We start from the raw sequence: 16,152 nt of genomic DNA on the forward strand, positions 1-16,152 counted from the left end.
CTATATGTTTCCTAGCATGGTGTTTATCCACAGTTTGCTATCGAAGGATTCACCTTTGCCTGGTATACTGCTTATAACCATGCAATCGACTATCCGTGCCAAGGGTTTAGGTAATTAAGGACGTATGGCTTAACTATTTTATTGCCACTTCGGAATTATCACACCAATTAATACCGAAATTAGTGAGAATTATTAAAAAGCTTTATCATAATTGGCCGGTGTTATCTACAAAATTGTAAAAGCTTCTGAAGCTGTAGGATGCAAAATAAGCAAGATATTTGTAATAAACTAATTTTTGTAACTTTGACATCCGTTCGTTAATTGAGACCCCAAGGTAAAATCCCCCAGTTTGCTCATTTTTAAATAATTTACTGGGGCTAAACATCATTACAAAAAAATTCGTTTCACTTTTCCTAAATAAGCAAAATACGAAATACACAATTTCACTTTCGATCGGAATAAAATTCTGTGTCAAACAACAAAAAAAAATTGCATTTTTATTGTTTTCTTGATTCTAAAAATTAGATATTTCCTAATTTTTTTTAAAAATTTTCAAACCTCCGATTTAGACAAAATGACAAAGGAGCCTTCTTAACAGTGTAGAAATAAAGACTTCTTTATATTTCATTCAGTGTTTGAAACGTTTGTAATTGACAATTCCTTTTAAGATTTTCAATGAATATGTTTAACCAATCTTTTAAAAGTCCTTTATTTATTTATATGTATGTATGTATGTATGTATGTATGTATGTATGTATGTATGTATGTATGTATGTATGTATGTATGTATGTATGTATGTATGTATGTATGTATGTATGTATGTATGTATGTATGTATGTATGTATGTATGTATGTATGTATGTATGTATGTATGTATGTATGTATGTATGTATGTATGTATGTATGTATGTATGTATGTATGTATGTATGTATGTATGTATGTATGTATGTATGTATGTATGTATGTATGTATGTATGTAGTATGTATGTATGTATGTATGTATGTATGTATGTATGTATGTATGTATGTATGTATGTATGTATGTATGTATGTATGTATGTATGTATGTATGTATGTATGTATGTATGTATGTATGTATGTATGTATGTATGTATGTATGTATGTATGTATGTATGTATGTATGTATGTATGTATGTATGTATGTATGTATGTATGTATGTATGTATGTATGTATGTATGTATGTATGTATGTATGTATGTATGTATGTATGTATGTATGTATGTATGTATGTATGTATGTATGTATGTATGTATGTATGTATGTATGTATGTATGTATGTATGTATGTATGTATGTATGTATGTATGTATGTATGTATGTATGTATGTATGTATGTATGTATGTATGTATGTATGTATGTATGTATGTATGTATGTATGTATGTATGTATGTATGTATGTATGTATGTAGTATGTATGTATGTATGTATGTATGTATGTATGTATGTATGTATGTATGTATGTATGAATGTTTGTGTTTTATACAGTTTGTGGAATTTCTTCAGTTTTTCTGCAAGAGTATTTCTTAAATTATCAAAACTGTTACATGTGAGCATAAAATTAAATTAAGTTTTAAATTTTACAAATACTTTCGCAAGACTCTAGTAGGAAAACGGAAAAGAATGAAATAAAGCAAAACAAAATAAAAACAGACATTTTACATTGCACTTAATCCAGCAATTTGTTATGCTCTCCTTTTACTCTACATTTACTTATTCCATCTTTTTGGGAGTGAGTGAGTGTGTGTGCACGCTTTTGTTTGCTCTTTAATTGTATTCTTCTTTTTTCTTTTACTTATTTTTATTCGCATACGCTTGGTATACTGTTTTAAAACCGCTACACAGTTCCGCCATCCATCAAGGCCGTAAATCAGTTAGTGGGTGCCCCAGTCGAGCGAGAAGTTACTTTGGAATGCATTGTGGAAGTCTACCCAAAACCATTGAATGGCTGGTATCGCAATGAGGGTAAGTAGAAAATTAAAACAAATAAAAGACGAAAGAAACATAAACCGACCGAACACCAACCACCAAGTTCAATGAATTCTCTACCCTTCTACATCTGATTATTATTGTTTTTCTCATACAAATAAAAGACAAAACAACAGCATGTCTCTATACCATCTCTAACAATTTAACTTGATTTTGTATCCTTTAAGTTAGCATCATGTGTATGTTGGGATCAAAATGTATCTACGAGAATGTAAGAGTGTTCAGTAATTTCTTTTATTTCACATGTTTAGCGAGGTTGCGTTGATTAGTTTTAATTCGCAGTTCTCGAAAATAATGTACATCGAGTATGTGAAAAATTGTAAAAGATCCCAATTCTGTATTTATTGAAATCCTACAATTCCATTAAAAAGTTTTTAAAATCCTAAAAAGTTTTTTAAAATCCTATAAATGAAATACATCTCAGATTTGCGAATATATTGTATACAATACGAATGGGATTATCGAAACGCTTTACAAGATGATTAAGAAAGAACACATTAAGTCATATGAAATTGGTTATTATATTATGTCGTTCATTTACTTTCCAGTAAATACTTGCAACAAGAGAGTAAAATTAAAATGTACAAAATTACTCTAAAAATTACTAAAAAGTAAATGAACGCTTTACTTGTAAAAACGTTCAAGAAAACAGATATGTAATTTTTAAACCGTTGATATGTTTACAAAATTTGGTTTCAAATTAGAACAAGTAAGAAATTATAGTCTGGCGAGGTCGAGTATACAATACCCTACACCTGTTACAAAAATAAAATGTGATTTAGTGGGAGCTAGGTGAAATAATGGACCTATGTTAACCATTTTCAATGTGCTTCGTCTCCGGTACCATAGAAGATCATGTGAAAAATTTCATTGAATTATCATCAAAATTGCGACCTGTAGTTTGATTACAAGGTTTACAAGCCCTACTCAGCAGTTCAGTTATATTTGGGCTAAGTGAAATAATGGACCGATCCATATTCAATAGGCTTTGTCCCTGGGACAATAGAATATCATGTACCAAATTTCATTGAATTATCTTCAAAATTACGACGGACAGACGGACGGATATAGCTAAATCGACTCAGAAAATGATTCTAAGCCGATAGGTATACTTTAAGGTGGGTATATATATTATTGTGCGTTACAAACATCAGCACAAAACCAATATACCTTCCCCACTAAAGTGGTGTAGGGTATTATTAAAACTGCCAAAATAGGTAAAAGCATCTAAATTTTTACGTAATATCGAAATAATTCACTTCCAAACATTTTTATTTTTAAACAAACACAAAATCGTTGGCTGACAAGAAGGTAAACAAAAGACAGCTGTTCAATTTTCTATAAGATAGTTATTACTAGTACAAAATTGATCTTTTAAAAGTTTGCAACGAGAGAAAATGTTTACGCTCTTGTTTTCTTATCTTCTTGCAAGTTTTTTGAGGTAATGAACGCTTTTCTAGTAACAATTGTTACTAATTTGTACTAACTAGTAACAACTTTCAGTTATTGAACAATAGGTGTTTTTATTATAAAATAGGTGTTTTTTTATTATAAACTCAAATTGCGAAGTAATAATTAAATAATAGGACATATTTGAATATTTCTATAAGATTTTGATTACAACATCATAATTTTCATGGCCTTTCATCCCATTTTGACTACATAATTTTCAAAAGTAATTCAGAAAAGATAATTAGGTTAGGCTAGATTAGGTTGATAGGAGGATGTATACTACATCAAATCCGAAGAAATACACCTAGGCCACTATCGGGCCTGTTGTGCGCTCCTTTTGTATTATTTTCCAATGTTAGGAAACTCAGTTTCCTGGACGTAATTCCTTAGAAATTTCCAATCAGTAGTAATCTGGAATATTATTTCCGGAATAACAATTACTTCCAAGATACTTGGATCTAACTTCGACGAATGCCTGAATGTGGCAAAAAAGTGCTCCAGAGTTTCACTGTCCTCTCCACATGCTCTACATTCGTCTCAACCCGCACGTGCAATTTTGAATGAATGTGCTCGTAATCCTGTGTGTCCACTCATACTAACTTCAGACTTGATCATTTTGAGGAGATTTCTCGTCTTGTTCTCATCAGGGTCATCTCATAGGATCTTTGTGGTTCTACCCACCGTTTCATTATAGGATTCTTTCACCCATATTTTTAATTCAGCTTTTGTTGCGACGAATGGTATTGCGTTTGTCAGGTTAACTACCTCGTGATTCCCTCCCTTTAAAGCTATTACATTTGCCCTTTCGTTGCCGACTACTTCTGAGTTGAGAAATACCTTTTTCCTAATAGTTATATCGTACATCTCGCAGCTTATGCATCTGTTCCTTAGCATGTAGTTGATCCTGTTACGGAGCACCCGGTCAACATAAAACTGAGATAAAGAACAAATGAAAATTCGGATTTTTCATTTCGAATTCAGAAAACGCTCTTTAATTTGAAATTCAGGAATGAATATTTGAAATCGAGATTTTTCGTTTGAAATTCAAAAAATACAGTTAAAAATGAGAAAAAAAATGACTCATTTGCATCGTTATGGATTGCTTGGCAAAAAATTGCTATTTTTTAAGGCCAAGCAGGAATTAGGACCAATTTCTTAGCTGAAGCAGTGAGAGCGTGATCAAAAGAAATAGTTTTCGGATCGGGCTAGATTTTTAATGAAGCCAAACATATCAATTGTTAACCTATTCTATGCCAATAGAGGTACCTTCTTAATATTGCACAAGTCGTTAGATTTTTATATTAAACTGCCAAAGTAAAATTAAATAAAAATATATATCAAAAAATTCTAACAGAAAAAATAGCATAAATTTTCAATTTAAATTTTATTTTGATTCTGGGTTTAATTTTGTATGTGTTTAAATAAAAATTAAACTCTAATAAAAAGGAAAAATCTAATCGCTTCAAAATAATAAGCAAAACTATGTGGTAACAAAAACATGCATTTTCATATTTTAGTTTCCCTTGTAATGTGCAACCATTTGTACAGGAAAAGTATAAATTTTTACGAGACACTCTTATCATTCGAATATATTTTTGAACGTTTATATTTATTTACGAGTAAGTCGAATGTATGTATGGTTATTTTTATATTTTATTTGATTTTAATATTCGTAGAATAATGTATGTGTGGAAGGACGAACGGACAGACATATTTATTTATATTATTAAACTAAAGTTAATTTTATTGTATATATTTTATCATTTTGCGTCTTTTTAATGCTGTAATTCACCCGACATCGCAACACCCCTGCAACCATCGTCTATGCGCCATCTTTATTATCGTCGTTACCATCTATCTATCTATAAAGGAAACCTTAAGCTGCACAATGGCAACAAGTACAATATATCCGAGAGCATGATTAACATGTACACTTGGCATCTTAATCTGACAATACGTCATCTGACTAAAGCGGACTTTGGCGCTTACAGCTGCTCCAGTGTGAATGCTTTAGGCAAAAGTGAGGCCCGAATACGACTACAAGGTATGTTTTACTACTTATTCATTCATTCGTTTTCAGCCTTCTACCTCCCACACCAAAAACAAGAGCGATTTTTCATCTACATACACACAAACACACTTACACATGCATCGCATAGCAGACAGACTTCTATTCTCTCTTGCTTTTTGTCGTTGTTCTATTTCTTAAAATTACGTAAAAGCTTTGAATTGATCCCAAATTGTACTGGGTAACTAAATAAAGAATGTACGAACGAACGAATAAACGAAAGAACTCTTTGCCTGATATCTAGTGTTAGATACGAGTAGCTAGTGGTGTCATTCATCCATTCTAATCATGTACGATAAATCAATTGGTATTTCGGAAGTCAACAGAGGGAATACAATAAACCAAAGCGTATGTGTTTGTAGTACAAAATTACGTATATGTATGTGTACGTTTTATTCAAACCATCTCAATTTGGTTTGTGTCGAACCCATTCATAGACACAAGTCAATAATATATTTTTATCACAGTTGTGCAGGGCCAAAGTTATTGCCACAAACTGCCAAGTTAAGTAAGAAATCACATGAATTACACTAACCATTCGCAGCAACATCACTAGCACCGGCAATAACAGAAGACTAGAGCCAGACTGCTGTTAAAATACTCGCACCCGTAGTTACTGGTACATATTTACTCTAACTTACTGGCATATATACATACGTTTTCGAAGAATAAGTGAAATAAAACAACACAATTTAAATTTTTTGTCTAAGCCAAGAAAGAAGTATTCCACAATTTATCCCATGCACAGTGTTGTGAAACAGTTTTCTAATACATATTTTATAGCATCGATAATTCGAGAGTTTGCATAAAAAAGGTGTCTTCTCTAATATGGCCAAAAACGGGTTTTTTCAAAAACCTGAGGCGATGGAGTAATTCAGAAATTCCGATTTAGCGATTCAATATTCTTTAGAAACGTATACTATGGTCTCAGGGTTCGTGCTTTTTTCAACTTTTGTTGTACTGTGTTGGCCTTACAAATTTTAGAAATTTGGAAATACTAATCTTGATTAAATCGAATCAAAATAACAATACAGATAAAAATTTACAAATAAATCCAGAATCGCATAGATAATGTTGGCGTTTTATTTAAAATTTGCTAACTTAATTATAAGCAAACTTTACTTAAATCCTTACACTGTTCACTGTAGTTGTCACATTGCAAAATGAAAAATATAAAAAAGTAGTCATCTTCGAAGAAATATTAGTACTATTTGGTTAATGTTGTCGTAGAAAAACCCCAAACGGTATCATGCCAAGCTCCTAATAAGTTTTTATCGATTCCATTATTATTGCCATTATAATGGTTGAAAAAGTATGTAGAAGAAAAATGTCTTTATTCAGTTGGATCTTCTTCAATTTAAGCGCAATAAAAATCAATTCAATCGAATGTTAAACATATTTGATTTTATTGACTTGTAGTAAGTAAGTAACTAAATATTCGTACTTTAGCAGGCAGTAGTGGTGGGCAGCTGGGACCGAATGTCAAAGCAGTCGAATACTCCAACTACTCTTGTTTGTTGTTGAGATAAATGGTGGGTTTATTTAAATTTGTTGACATTTTAAATAGATCTGTATACAATTGAAGAAAATACAAATAATAATAATAATAAGAGTGATGTTTGTAAGCATTAAATGAATTTGTCAGAAAGCCGTGCGGGTGGTACACAATCTCGTTGTATGTCAGTCATTTAGTCAATCAGCCATTGAGTCACATCTGTTCTTTAGTAAGGGATTTATGTTTCGCTGTGATTTTGTGCGATTCACCTGAATGGAAGCAAATATGATTTAATTTTTTATTGTATTTTCTATGTATGTGTGTATGTAGGTATTTTAATCAAGTATATTAAATTGTGATAATTGTCTCAATTTGTTGCAGAGCTTCGGTTGCCACCAAAACCAACCACAACACCAACACCGTACGTGTACACAACACAAAAGCCCCGTCGCAAGCAATCTTCAAATATGAACAAAGGCCTCAACGAGGTGGTTAGAGCCAAAGAAACGCATTTTACCAATCAAATGCAGGAAAACGAAATTCTAAGTGGCAACAGTGCACAAGGAGTCAACATCATCAATGGTATTGTTGTGGGACCTGGTAACAGCATCAATGTCGCAAATGGCTTGTCTAACGGAGCGGAAGGTAAGTTACGATTGAATAAATTCTTTAAGTACAACTACCTACAAACATAGTTACAAATATTTATACATATGGACCTATGTAAGTGAATGTGTAATACAGTTACACACAAGAAGTACCTACATACGACTTACAACATAAAGAAATTAAGCAATTCAGGCGTGTAGTAAATCGCACAAGACCAAACCATTGCAACATCTATAAAAATGTTCATACATATATGTACACGTATGTATGTAAGTTTGAATGCTTATGTGCGAAAAAATTATTTACTCAACTTCTTAAGAAGTCTATTCGTACAAGTATATTTTTATTCAAACACCCCCGCCCCTGTGTTCGAATGTGGTTATGTGTTCATTTTTTTATTCCATAAAACAATAAACGTTTTTCTTAACCAAGGGACCAGATCTCTGTGTGGTGTTCCGTTAAATATATATGTCATGCAGTCAAAGTAACAAGAAACCGCCAAGTGTCCCACATCCATACGTCTGTTTTTACGTTTGTACTTGTGTTTGTATGTATGTTTGTAGTATACACATTCGAACGTATAAATTGCAAACCAAATGTGACAACATGATTTCTTTTGTATTTTTCATATCACAAATGCTGCAAACAGGGCCTGCCCACATATCTGTGAATATTTCTAAATATAGAACACTTTTAGTATTCAGTATTTGGGTTTCTTCCAATTTAGTGTGTACTCAAGAGCATTTAACCTATTGAGATACCCTGATTTTTTTAATGTTGACCATTTATTTCCAACATATTTTAATCCTGCACCATTGTGTTGTTTTTTCACTTAAGCATATGAGCATTTTTAATTACTTAACAAAAAAGTATATCACATTTTATTAGAAATAAAATTGACTAAAAATAACTTTCTTCAAAAATAAACTCAGATTAACTTTTTTAAATGTGGAAGGGTCTGAACGGTAGTACCGTTTAAAAACATAAAATTGGATTGAAATATGAAGTAATGAATAACTCGAACTAGAAGTTCGTATTGTAAATTTCATTGGTTCAGAAATAGTTGTCCAACTCCTTTACAGAAAAACATGCATGTGTATTTACAAATGTATGAGCGTAAAAATGTTTAAGTGTATAAATGTATATACGTACATATATTTGTAACTTTGGTATTTAGTTGACATTTTTGATTTACCACAACAATCATTGCTGGTGTAAAATGGAATGAAAAAGTAGTAAAATAAGAACCCCATATGTACTGCAACTAATATACAAAGTAATATTTATGTTCTTTAACCCATTTACATTTATACATGAATGCTAAATAATTCAACCACGAAAATTAAAATTTTGCTAGGTTTATACCCATTAGCGGTTTATTTAAAGATATTTTTCCTCAAATCTTATTGCAAAGTACAAACAACAAGGTTTTATTTTAATCCCAATAGAAATATCTAGAAGGATTTCATATTTGTATTTTTGTTTTTAAGATTTATTAAGCATTTTAAACGTATCTAAGACGATAAAATATTAAAAACCAAAAAATCCACAATTCTGTAAAAAATATTAGTAAGACTCATAATTGGTCAAACTCTTAAAAAAATCGATTTTGACTCTGGCAGGGGTCGGCCTCAAAAGTCTTCTTTTAGGTGGACTTTAAAACCTGAATTGTTTATAAGTGAAAATATTGTTTGTAAAAAACTTAACTCAAAACAAGTTAGAGTGCTATATTCGGCTGAGCCGAATCTTAAATACCCTCCACCAGCTACTTTTATATTAATACTTTTCTAATTGATCAAATATTTGTAGAAATAAGTTCTCTCATGTCTTAAATTGAACAATGCCAAGATTTAAACAATTTAAATCTATTATAATTCCATTTATGAAACATTACAAACGCCATTTTCTTTTATATTTTTATAGCGCTTAGCAATATTTAGCAATTTGCATGTATGTATGTGTGTGAAAGATTTAAGGATTTTCAAAATACATATATATAATTTTGTTCCACACATAATGATAATGCAACTAGTTAAATACGGTTTTCTGAAGGGCACTTGTATGGGACCGACCGCACCCTTGTTATGAACCGATCGTGAAAAAATCTTGAAATAGAATTTTTGTATACAAAACTAATATTTGTGCCAAATTTTGTATCAATAGCTTTATTTGGTAATGAGTAATGTGTGTTTAAGAGATTTTCGAAAAAGGACCTTGTATGGCAGCTATGACCTTCTTTTCTGTATCTATATCATTATTTGGTAATGAATATTGTGCATTTAAGTGATTTTCTGAAGGGGACCTAGTATGAGAGCTATGACCAAATATGGACCGATCGTAAAATGAGTTATGTGCCTTTAAGTGTTGTTCTATGGATATCTTAATTTAGTAATGAGTTATATGCGTTTAAGTGATTATGTGCATATAAGCAATACTTGTACCAAATTTTATATGGATATCTTTTTTTAGTAATGAGTTATGCGCGTTTAAGTGATTTTCGGGAGGGGACCTTGTATGGGAGCTATGACCAATTATGGACCGATCGGAAAAAACTTTCACAGTAATATTTCTATGCATATGGGCAATACTTGTGAATTCTATTGACAGATTTTAATTTGTAAAATTTTGTGAAGATATCGACATTGTGACGGAAGTTATTAACAAAAACCCATTTTCCGGGAATATGTACTTTTGTATGGGAGGTATATGAAATTGTGGACCGATTCAGGAAATTTTCAGCAGGGATCAAGCTCTTCTGTAGAATCGAATGTATGGTGATTTTCATGGAATTATCTTGCACAGTTTTCGAGAAAAATACATCAGAATGTTTAAAAAATGCTTATTTTTTCGAGATTGTTTTAAATTTTGATTCATAACTTTTCCCGGTGTGAACCGATTTTGTCCATTTTCAATACCAAACAACTTGGAAAATGAAGAACATTTTGTGTGAATTCCGTTTTATCGTGAGCGTGTTTTACACAGACAAACGGACATAGCTAAATCGACTCAGAATTTGATATGGACCCAGAATATATATACTTTGTTGGGTCTCAGATGAATATTTCTTGGTGTTACACATGCAATGACAAAGTTATATATACCCTCTGTCACCACTGATAGTGGTGGAGGGTATAATAATACTAACCCATATTGACATATAACACCGTACAACAGTCATTTTCACACATGAAAAAATCTATGTGTACAGGAAACTGTGGACCATATGTATTAACTCTGTGTACTCAGTTTTTCATAATCATCTTTTCCGCCCCTGTAAAAGGAACTTAAATTTTAAAGGACATACGATTTCAAAAGATGAAATTCTAAATTTATATAAAAAATTTAGTATAAATATTAATATCAAATGAAGCTGAGAATCTCTGCTACAAAATAATATTGTTTATTTCAATTCATCAGGATTAAAAAAGAAATGGAAGTTGAAAGAAAATTTATGACAAAAAATGTTCTAAAAATTTTGATATCGAAAATGAGACCTTTTTTAATTTTAATTTCTTTTTAGATTTTTTGTCTAAATGAGTCTAATAAATAATATTAATAAAATGTACAGATTCCAAGCTTTCATTTGATGCCAATATTAGCATATAATAACACATAAAAATATTTAAAATATTTGTTTGAATTTGTAAGCCCTTGGAACTTTAAAGACCTTTTATAAGAATTACTATAAATGGACTCTAGTTTCACATGCATATCAAATTTTCTATGTGTGAAAGCTTTTTTCAAAATTGTTACAGGGTGTAATGACATCGTTAAAACGAAATCAAATGAAAATGTAGTATGTCTGCATGTATTTTTATACCCTTCACCAGCATCAGTGGTGATAGAGGGTATATGTATATAAGTTTGTCAATCCGTGTGTAACACCAAAAAATATCCATCTAAGACCTGATGAATTTTGTTACACCTTATTTTTTCAGCCAGGGATATATCATGTTTAATATCATAACAATCGATCCAAAATTTACCATAGCCACCCTACAAAAGTTACGTATTCCCGGAAATGAGTTTATCATGAATAAATCCCTTAAATATATTGGTATCAACACAAAATTTTGTATATAGTATACTTATATTATAAATAGGAATCATATCACCAAAGCAGATCTACATATATCTGTAAATAGTCCATATAATATAGAAAAATAACTAAAAATACGTCGTCAGAAAGCAAAAACAACGAAATTTGGGGATTTAATTCGTTCTTTGGGGCATTATTTCACATTTAAAATGGGGAGTTTTTTCATTATGAAATAATTCCTTAAAATTCAAAAATGAAATAAATCCCTAAAAATATTTTTGGGGAGTTATTTCATTATATTACATTTTCCACACGAAATAAAAAATATATATCTGATAGCCGGTCTTCGGCCCGGCGCAAGGGTTTTATCCTCTGGGGTATATTGGACACCAGCTACGTTAAGAATACATTCTCCCTGTATCAAGAGTGTTCGGCTTTAGGCCGGCTATTTAGAAAATCCTTACTAAGCGAAGCCGGTGTTGGTCATATTATAGAGTGATAAATCCATACGTCCGGCCGTAGACCGGCTATTTAGGAAATATTTAACAAGCGAAGCAGTTGTTAGACATACCATAGAGTAGAAAGTCCTTGCGCCCGGCCACAGGCCGGCTATTAAGAGAATCTTTATTAAGTGATTAAAGTGAAATGTATTAAACTTTGAAGCCCCACTCGAAAGTATGAGCGACCTATTTTTTTTAGAAATGTCACTAAAACCGACTTGTTCCATAATTTGTTATTTTTAAATGGGAACTAATTTCATTTTAAAATTAGAGATTTGTTTCATATGAAATAAATCCCCAAAAATGGGGTGTTATTTCATTTTAATTTAGGAAGTTATTTCAATTCGTTGGGGCTTTTTTTCATTTTTAAATTGGGGAATTATTTCATAATGAAATAATAAAAATAATAAAAAAAATAATAAAAATATGGGTGAGAGAATCCCATAAGGCCTCTTGGAATAATGAAACAGTGGGTAGAACCACGAAGATCCTATGGGGTGACCCTGATGAGAGCAAGACAAAAAATCTCCTCAAAATGAGCAAGTCTGAAGTTAGTATGATGGTACGTATTCTGAGTGGACACACAGGACTACGAGCACATCTATGCAAAATTGGACGTGCGGATTCAGACGAATGTAGAGCATGTGGAGAGGACAGTGAAACTTTCTTTGCCACTGCCAGGCATTCGTCGAAGTTAGATCCAAGTATCTTGGAAGTGATGTTATTCCCGAAATAACATTCCTGACTAACACTGATTGGAAGATTCTTAGGAATTACGTTCAGGAAACTGAGTTTCTGAACACTGAAAAATAATTCTTTCAGATTTTTTTCATGATAAGGAGCGCACAACTCGCCCAATAGTGGCCTAGGTGCATTTCTTCGGATTTGATGTAGTATACATCCTCCTATCGACCTACCAACCTACCTAGGCCGGCTAGTCAGGAATCCTTTACTAAGCGAAGCAGGTGTTGAACATATTATAGAGTGCCAATCCTTGCATCCGGCCGTAGGCCAGCTATTTAGTTAATGTTTATTAAGCGAAGCCGTTTCTAAAAAAAGTAGATAGCTCATACTTTCGAGTTGGGCTTCAAATAAATACTTCCTAAATAGCCGGCCTAATTTATCGCTCTATCATATGTCCAACACCGGCTTCACTTAGCAAAGATTTCGTTATTGATACAGGGAAAGTGTACTCTTAGCGAAGCAGGTGTGTATATAGGACAGAGGATAAAACTTTGCTCCCGTCCGAAGGCCAGTTATCAAACATGTATTTTTTATTTCGTGTGATAAAAGTAATATAATGAAATAACTACCCAAAAATATTTTTAGGGATTTATTTCAATTTGGAGGAATTATTTCATAATGTAATAACTCCCCATTTTAAATTTGAAATAATGCCCCAAAAAGCGAATTAAATCCCAAATTACGTTGTCTTTGCTTTCTGAACAAATTTTAAGGGAGTTATTTCATTTTTGTTTTGGAGTGTTATTTCATGACGCCCAAACTTTTAGGAAGATATTTCATTTTTGTGTTGTGTTATTTCATGACGCCGTTTAAGACCTATTCAAATGAAATAATAAAAAATGTAACTTTTAACCCTTAACAACCAACCGTCGTTTACTTTGTAAATGAATATGGAACTATGGTAATAAGTCAATTTTTTGTTATAATTCTTAGTTAAAGAAAATATAGTAAATTAATATGTGATAGGTTTTTGTGTGTATTTTATTGTTGTTTAATACTTTTTTAATTAAAAACGTGACCCGTGGTGGTGGTTAAGGGTTAATCTTTGATAGAGTTCACTTAAATGTTGACTGGATCTTCAATATGTATCAGTAGTTATTCCTGATTGCTGTACGGGTCACACACATGTACGCACACTTCAAAATTCAATTTTTAAAACAAAATTATTTTTTATTACAATTTCAGTTCATACACAACTTCCCGCTCGAAATGGCTACGAGAAGACACATAAAACCCCACAAGCCATGCCAACACTACGAACACCATGGGTTATCACAACCACACACAGTGGTACTAGACAGACAAGAGATGTGGGTACCTTTAAAGTAATGAGAATTCAAGCGAATTTATTAGTGGCATTATTCGTCTTGCACGCAGCATTACGGACGAACTAACTAACCACAAAGCACTAGCAGGAGTTGAAATGGAAGTGGAAAATGAAACTATTTTTCTTTGCTGTTGCATTATATTGCTGTTGTTATTATTGTTAAATGTATAAAAAAAAGAAAACAAAAAAAGGATTCTAGGAAAAAGAATTTGGTGAGTGGAGTCAGTGTCCTTATTCCTTACAAAGGCTAAATAAAATCGCACAAACAAACAAATAAATATTAACGAAAAAAAAAACAAACCAAACAAAACAATAATACAATAATAACGAAACGAAATTTCCTTTTATCAAATAACATACAAAAAAATGGAAGATATAAATGAAAGAAAATGAAAATAATATGGAAAGAAGAAAACTCAAAAATAAATGTTAAATTTACACATATACAAAAATACATATGTACATATCGCTCGTTTAGTTTAAGAATGTCTTAACTCAAGAAATATATTTTCAATATAATGGCTTAAAAATTTTTAAAGTAATTTTATCAGTTTTTTTTTAACTAATCAAGGAGTTGGAAACTGATATTTATACATGTATAGCAAAAAATGAATATAGGTTTATCTTATTTGAATTTAGACTTAGGATAATTTGTATGAATTTTGAGTTTTGACACTCTTTAAATAAATAAGCGTTGTATTCACAGACATCTACACATAAATAAACAAAAAAAACATACACAGAGACGAACAGTCTTTCAGACACAAAAAAAAAACATGGAATATTATTTGCTTTATTTCTTTCTTTTTTATGGTAAAGTTGAAACTATTTTTGATTATTTTCTGTTGCATCCACTTAAAGCCCCACTTTCCTCTTTAGTATCCACCAGTTTTTTGGTTGCAATATATCAAACATACGCATCTTTTACATTTCAAAATTCTTTTCGCTTCTCACATTTGTTTTTTTATTTCGTTGTTGCTGCTGCTGCTGTTGATTTTGACATTGTTGTTTTTGTTGTTTTCGTTGATATTATTGCTGATGCTGTTGCTTTTGATATTGCTACATACATATTATATATATATATATAGCATTTATACAGTTTTTTGGCTACACACAAACATACACCCACCCACCCACACGTACGTTAAGTAAATCGTTCACAACCCGCTCATCCGTTTAGATCATAAACACAAAACAAACCCAGCTAAAGGGATATTATGACTAACTCCATTCCAACTACTATAATATATATTAGTTGTAGAATGCATACACAACAACACTATTTCCCTTTATCATATATACATACATACTTACATTACAGTGTTCATATTTTTAAATTTTCCGAAAAATAGCTGCTATCTTCCATTTTCTGCTTCAATATTCCATTTTCATGATGTCAGAAAGCAAAGCAGTGATAAAATCTGCAGATTGAATGAAAATGAGATAAACCACTTGGTGTGAGTTCGAGTATGAGTGTTTTTGGGTGTTTTTTATCGCTATAGAGGAGGGTATTATGCGTTTGTGTTTATGTTCGTAACACATAATAATATTGATCCTACACCTACTCTAAAGTAAAAGAATCACTGACTGAGTCCCTTAAGTTTTTGTGTCAAATATAAATAAATCACAATGGTAAAAAACGGAGTTTTTCAAAACTTAGGACACGATATTTCGGAAACCTGACGTGAGAAATTCTGAGGCTAAATTATGGTTTAGAGCAAATTAATTAAGTTTATTTTGGATGGATTCGTCAGTTCGAGTGAAAACCACATTTGCTAACGCGGAATGTTTAACATACCGGATGATCTATCTAACAGTATTTTATTCGCATGATCTTCGGCGTTCCACAAGTGTAACTGTAACTATTCGTAGAGCCTATTATGAATCAAAGACATACATATATATATA

At 31.5% G+C, this 16,152-nt stretch overlaps 1 protein-coding gene across 3 annotated transcripts in view; it reads left to right on the forward strand.

The window, feature by feature from the left end:
- Window positions 1-14,693, forward strand: part of LOC119603919 (lachesin) — a 139,975-nt gene extending 125,282 nt beyond the window's left edge. For all 3 annotated transcript variants that reach the window (XM_037956217.1, XM_037956227.1, XM_037956209.1), the window contains 4 exons: window positions 1,867-1,986; window positions 5,333-5,506; window positions 7,407-7,670; window positions 14,103-14,693. In XM_037956217.1, the coding sequence (XP_037812145.1) occupies window positions 1,867-1,986; window positions 5,333-5,506; window positions 7,407-7,670; window positions 14,103-14,311 (767 nt within the window). In that variant the 3' untranslated portion in view covers window positions 14,312-14,693. The remainder of the gene's footprint in view (window positions 1-1,866; window positions 1,987-5,332; window positions 5,507-7,406; window positions 7,671-14,102) is intronic.
- The last annotated feature ends 1,459 nt before the right edge of the window (window positions 14,694-16,152 follow it).

Source organism: Lucilia sericata, unplaced genomic scaffold (genome assembly GCF_015586225.1).
Source record: "Lucilia sericata isolate MDLA Ls3-8-SP2 unplaced genomic scaffold, ASM1558622v1 Contig000010F_arrow, whole genome shotgun sequence".
NCBI lineage: Eukaryota > Metazoa > Arthropoda > Insecta > Diptera > Calliphoridae > Lucilia > Lucilia sericata.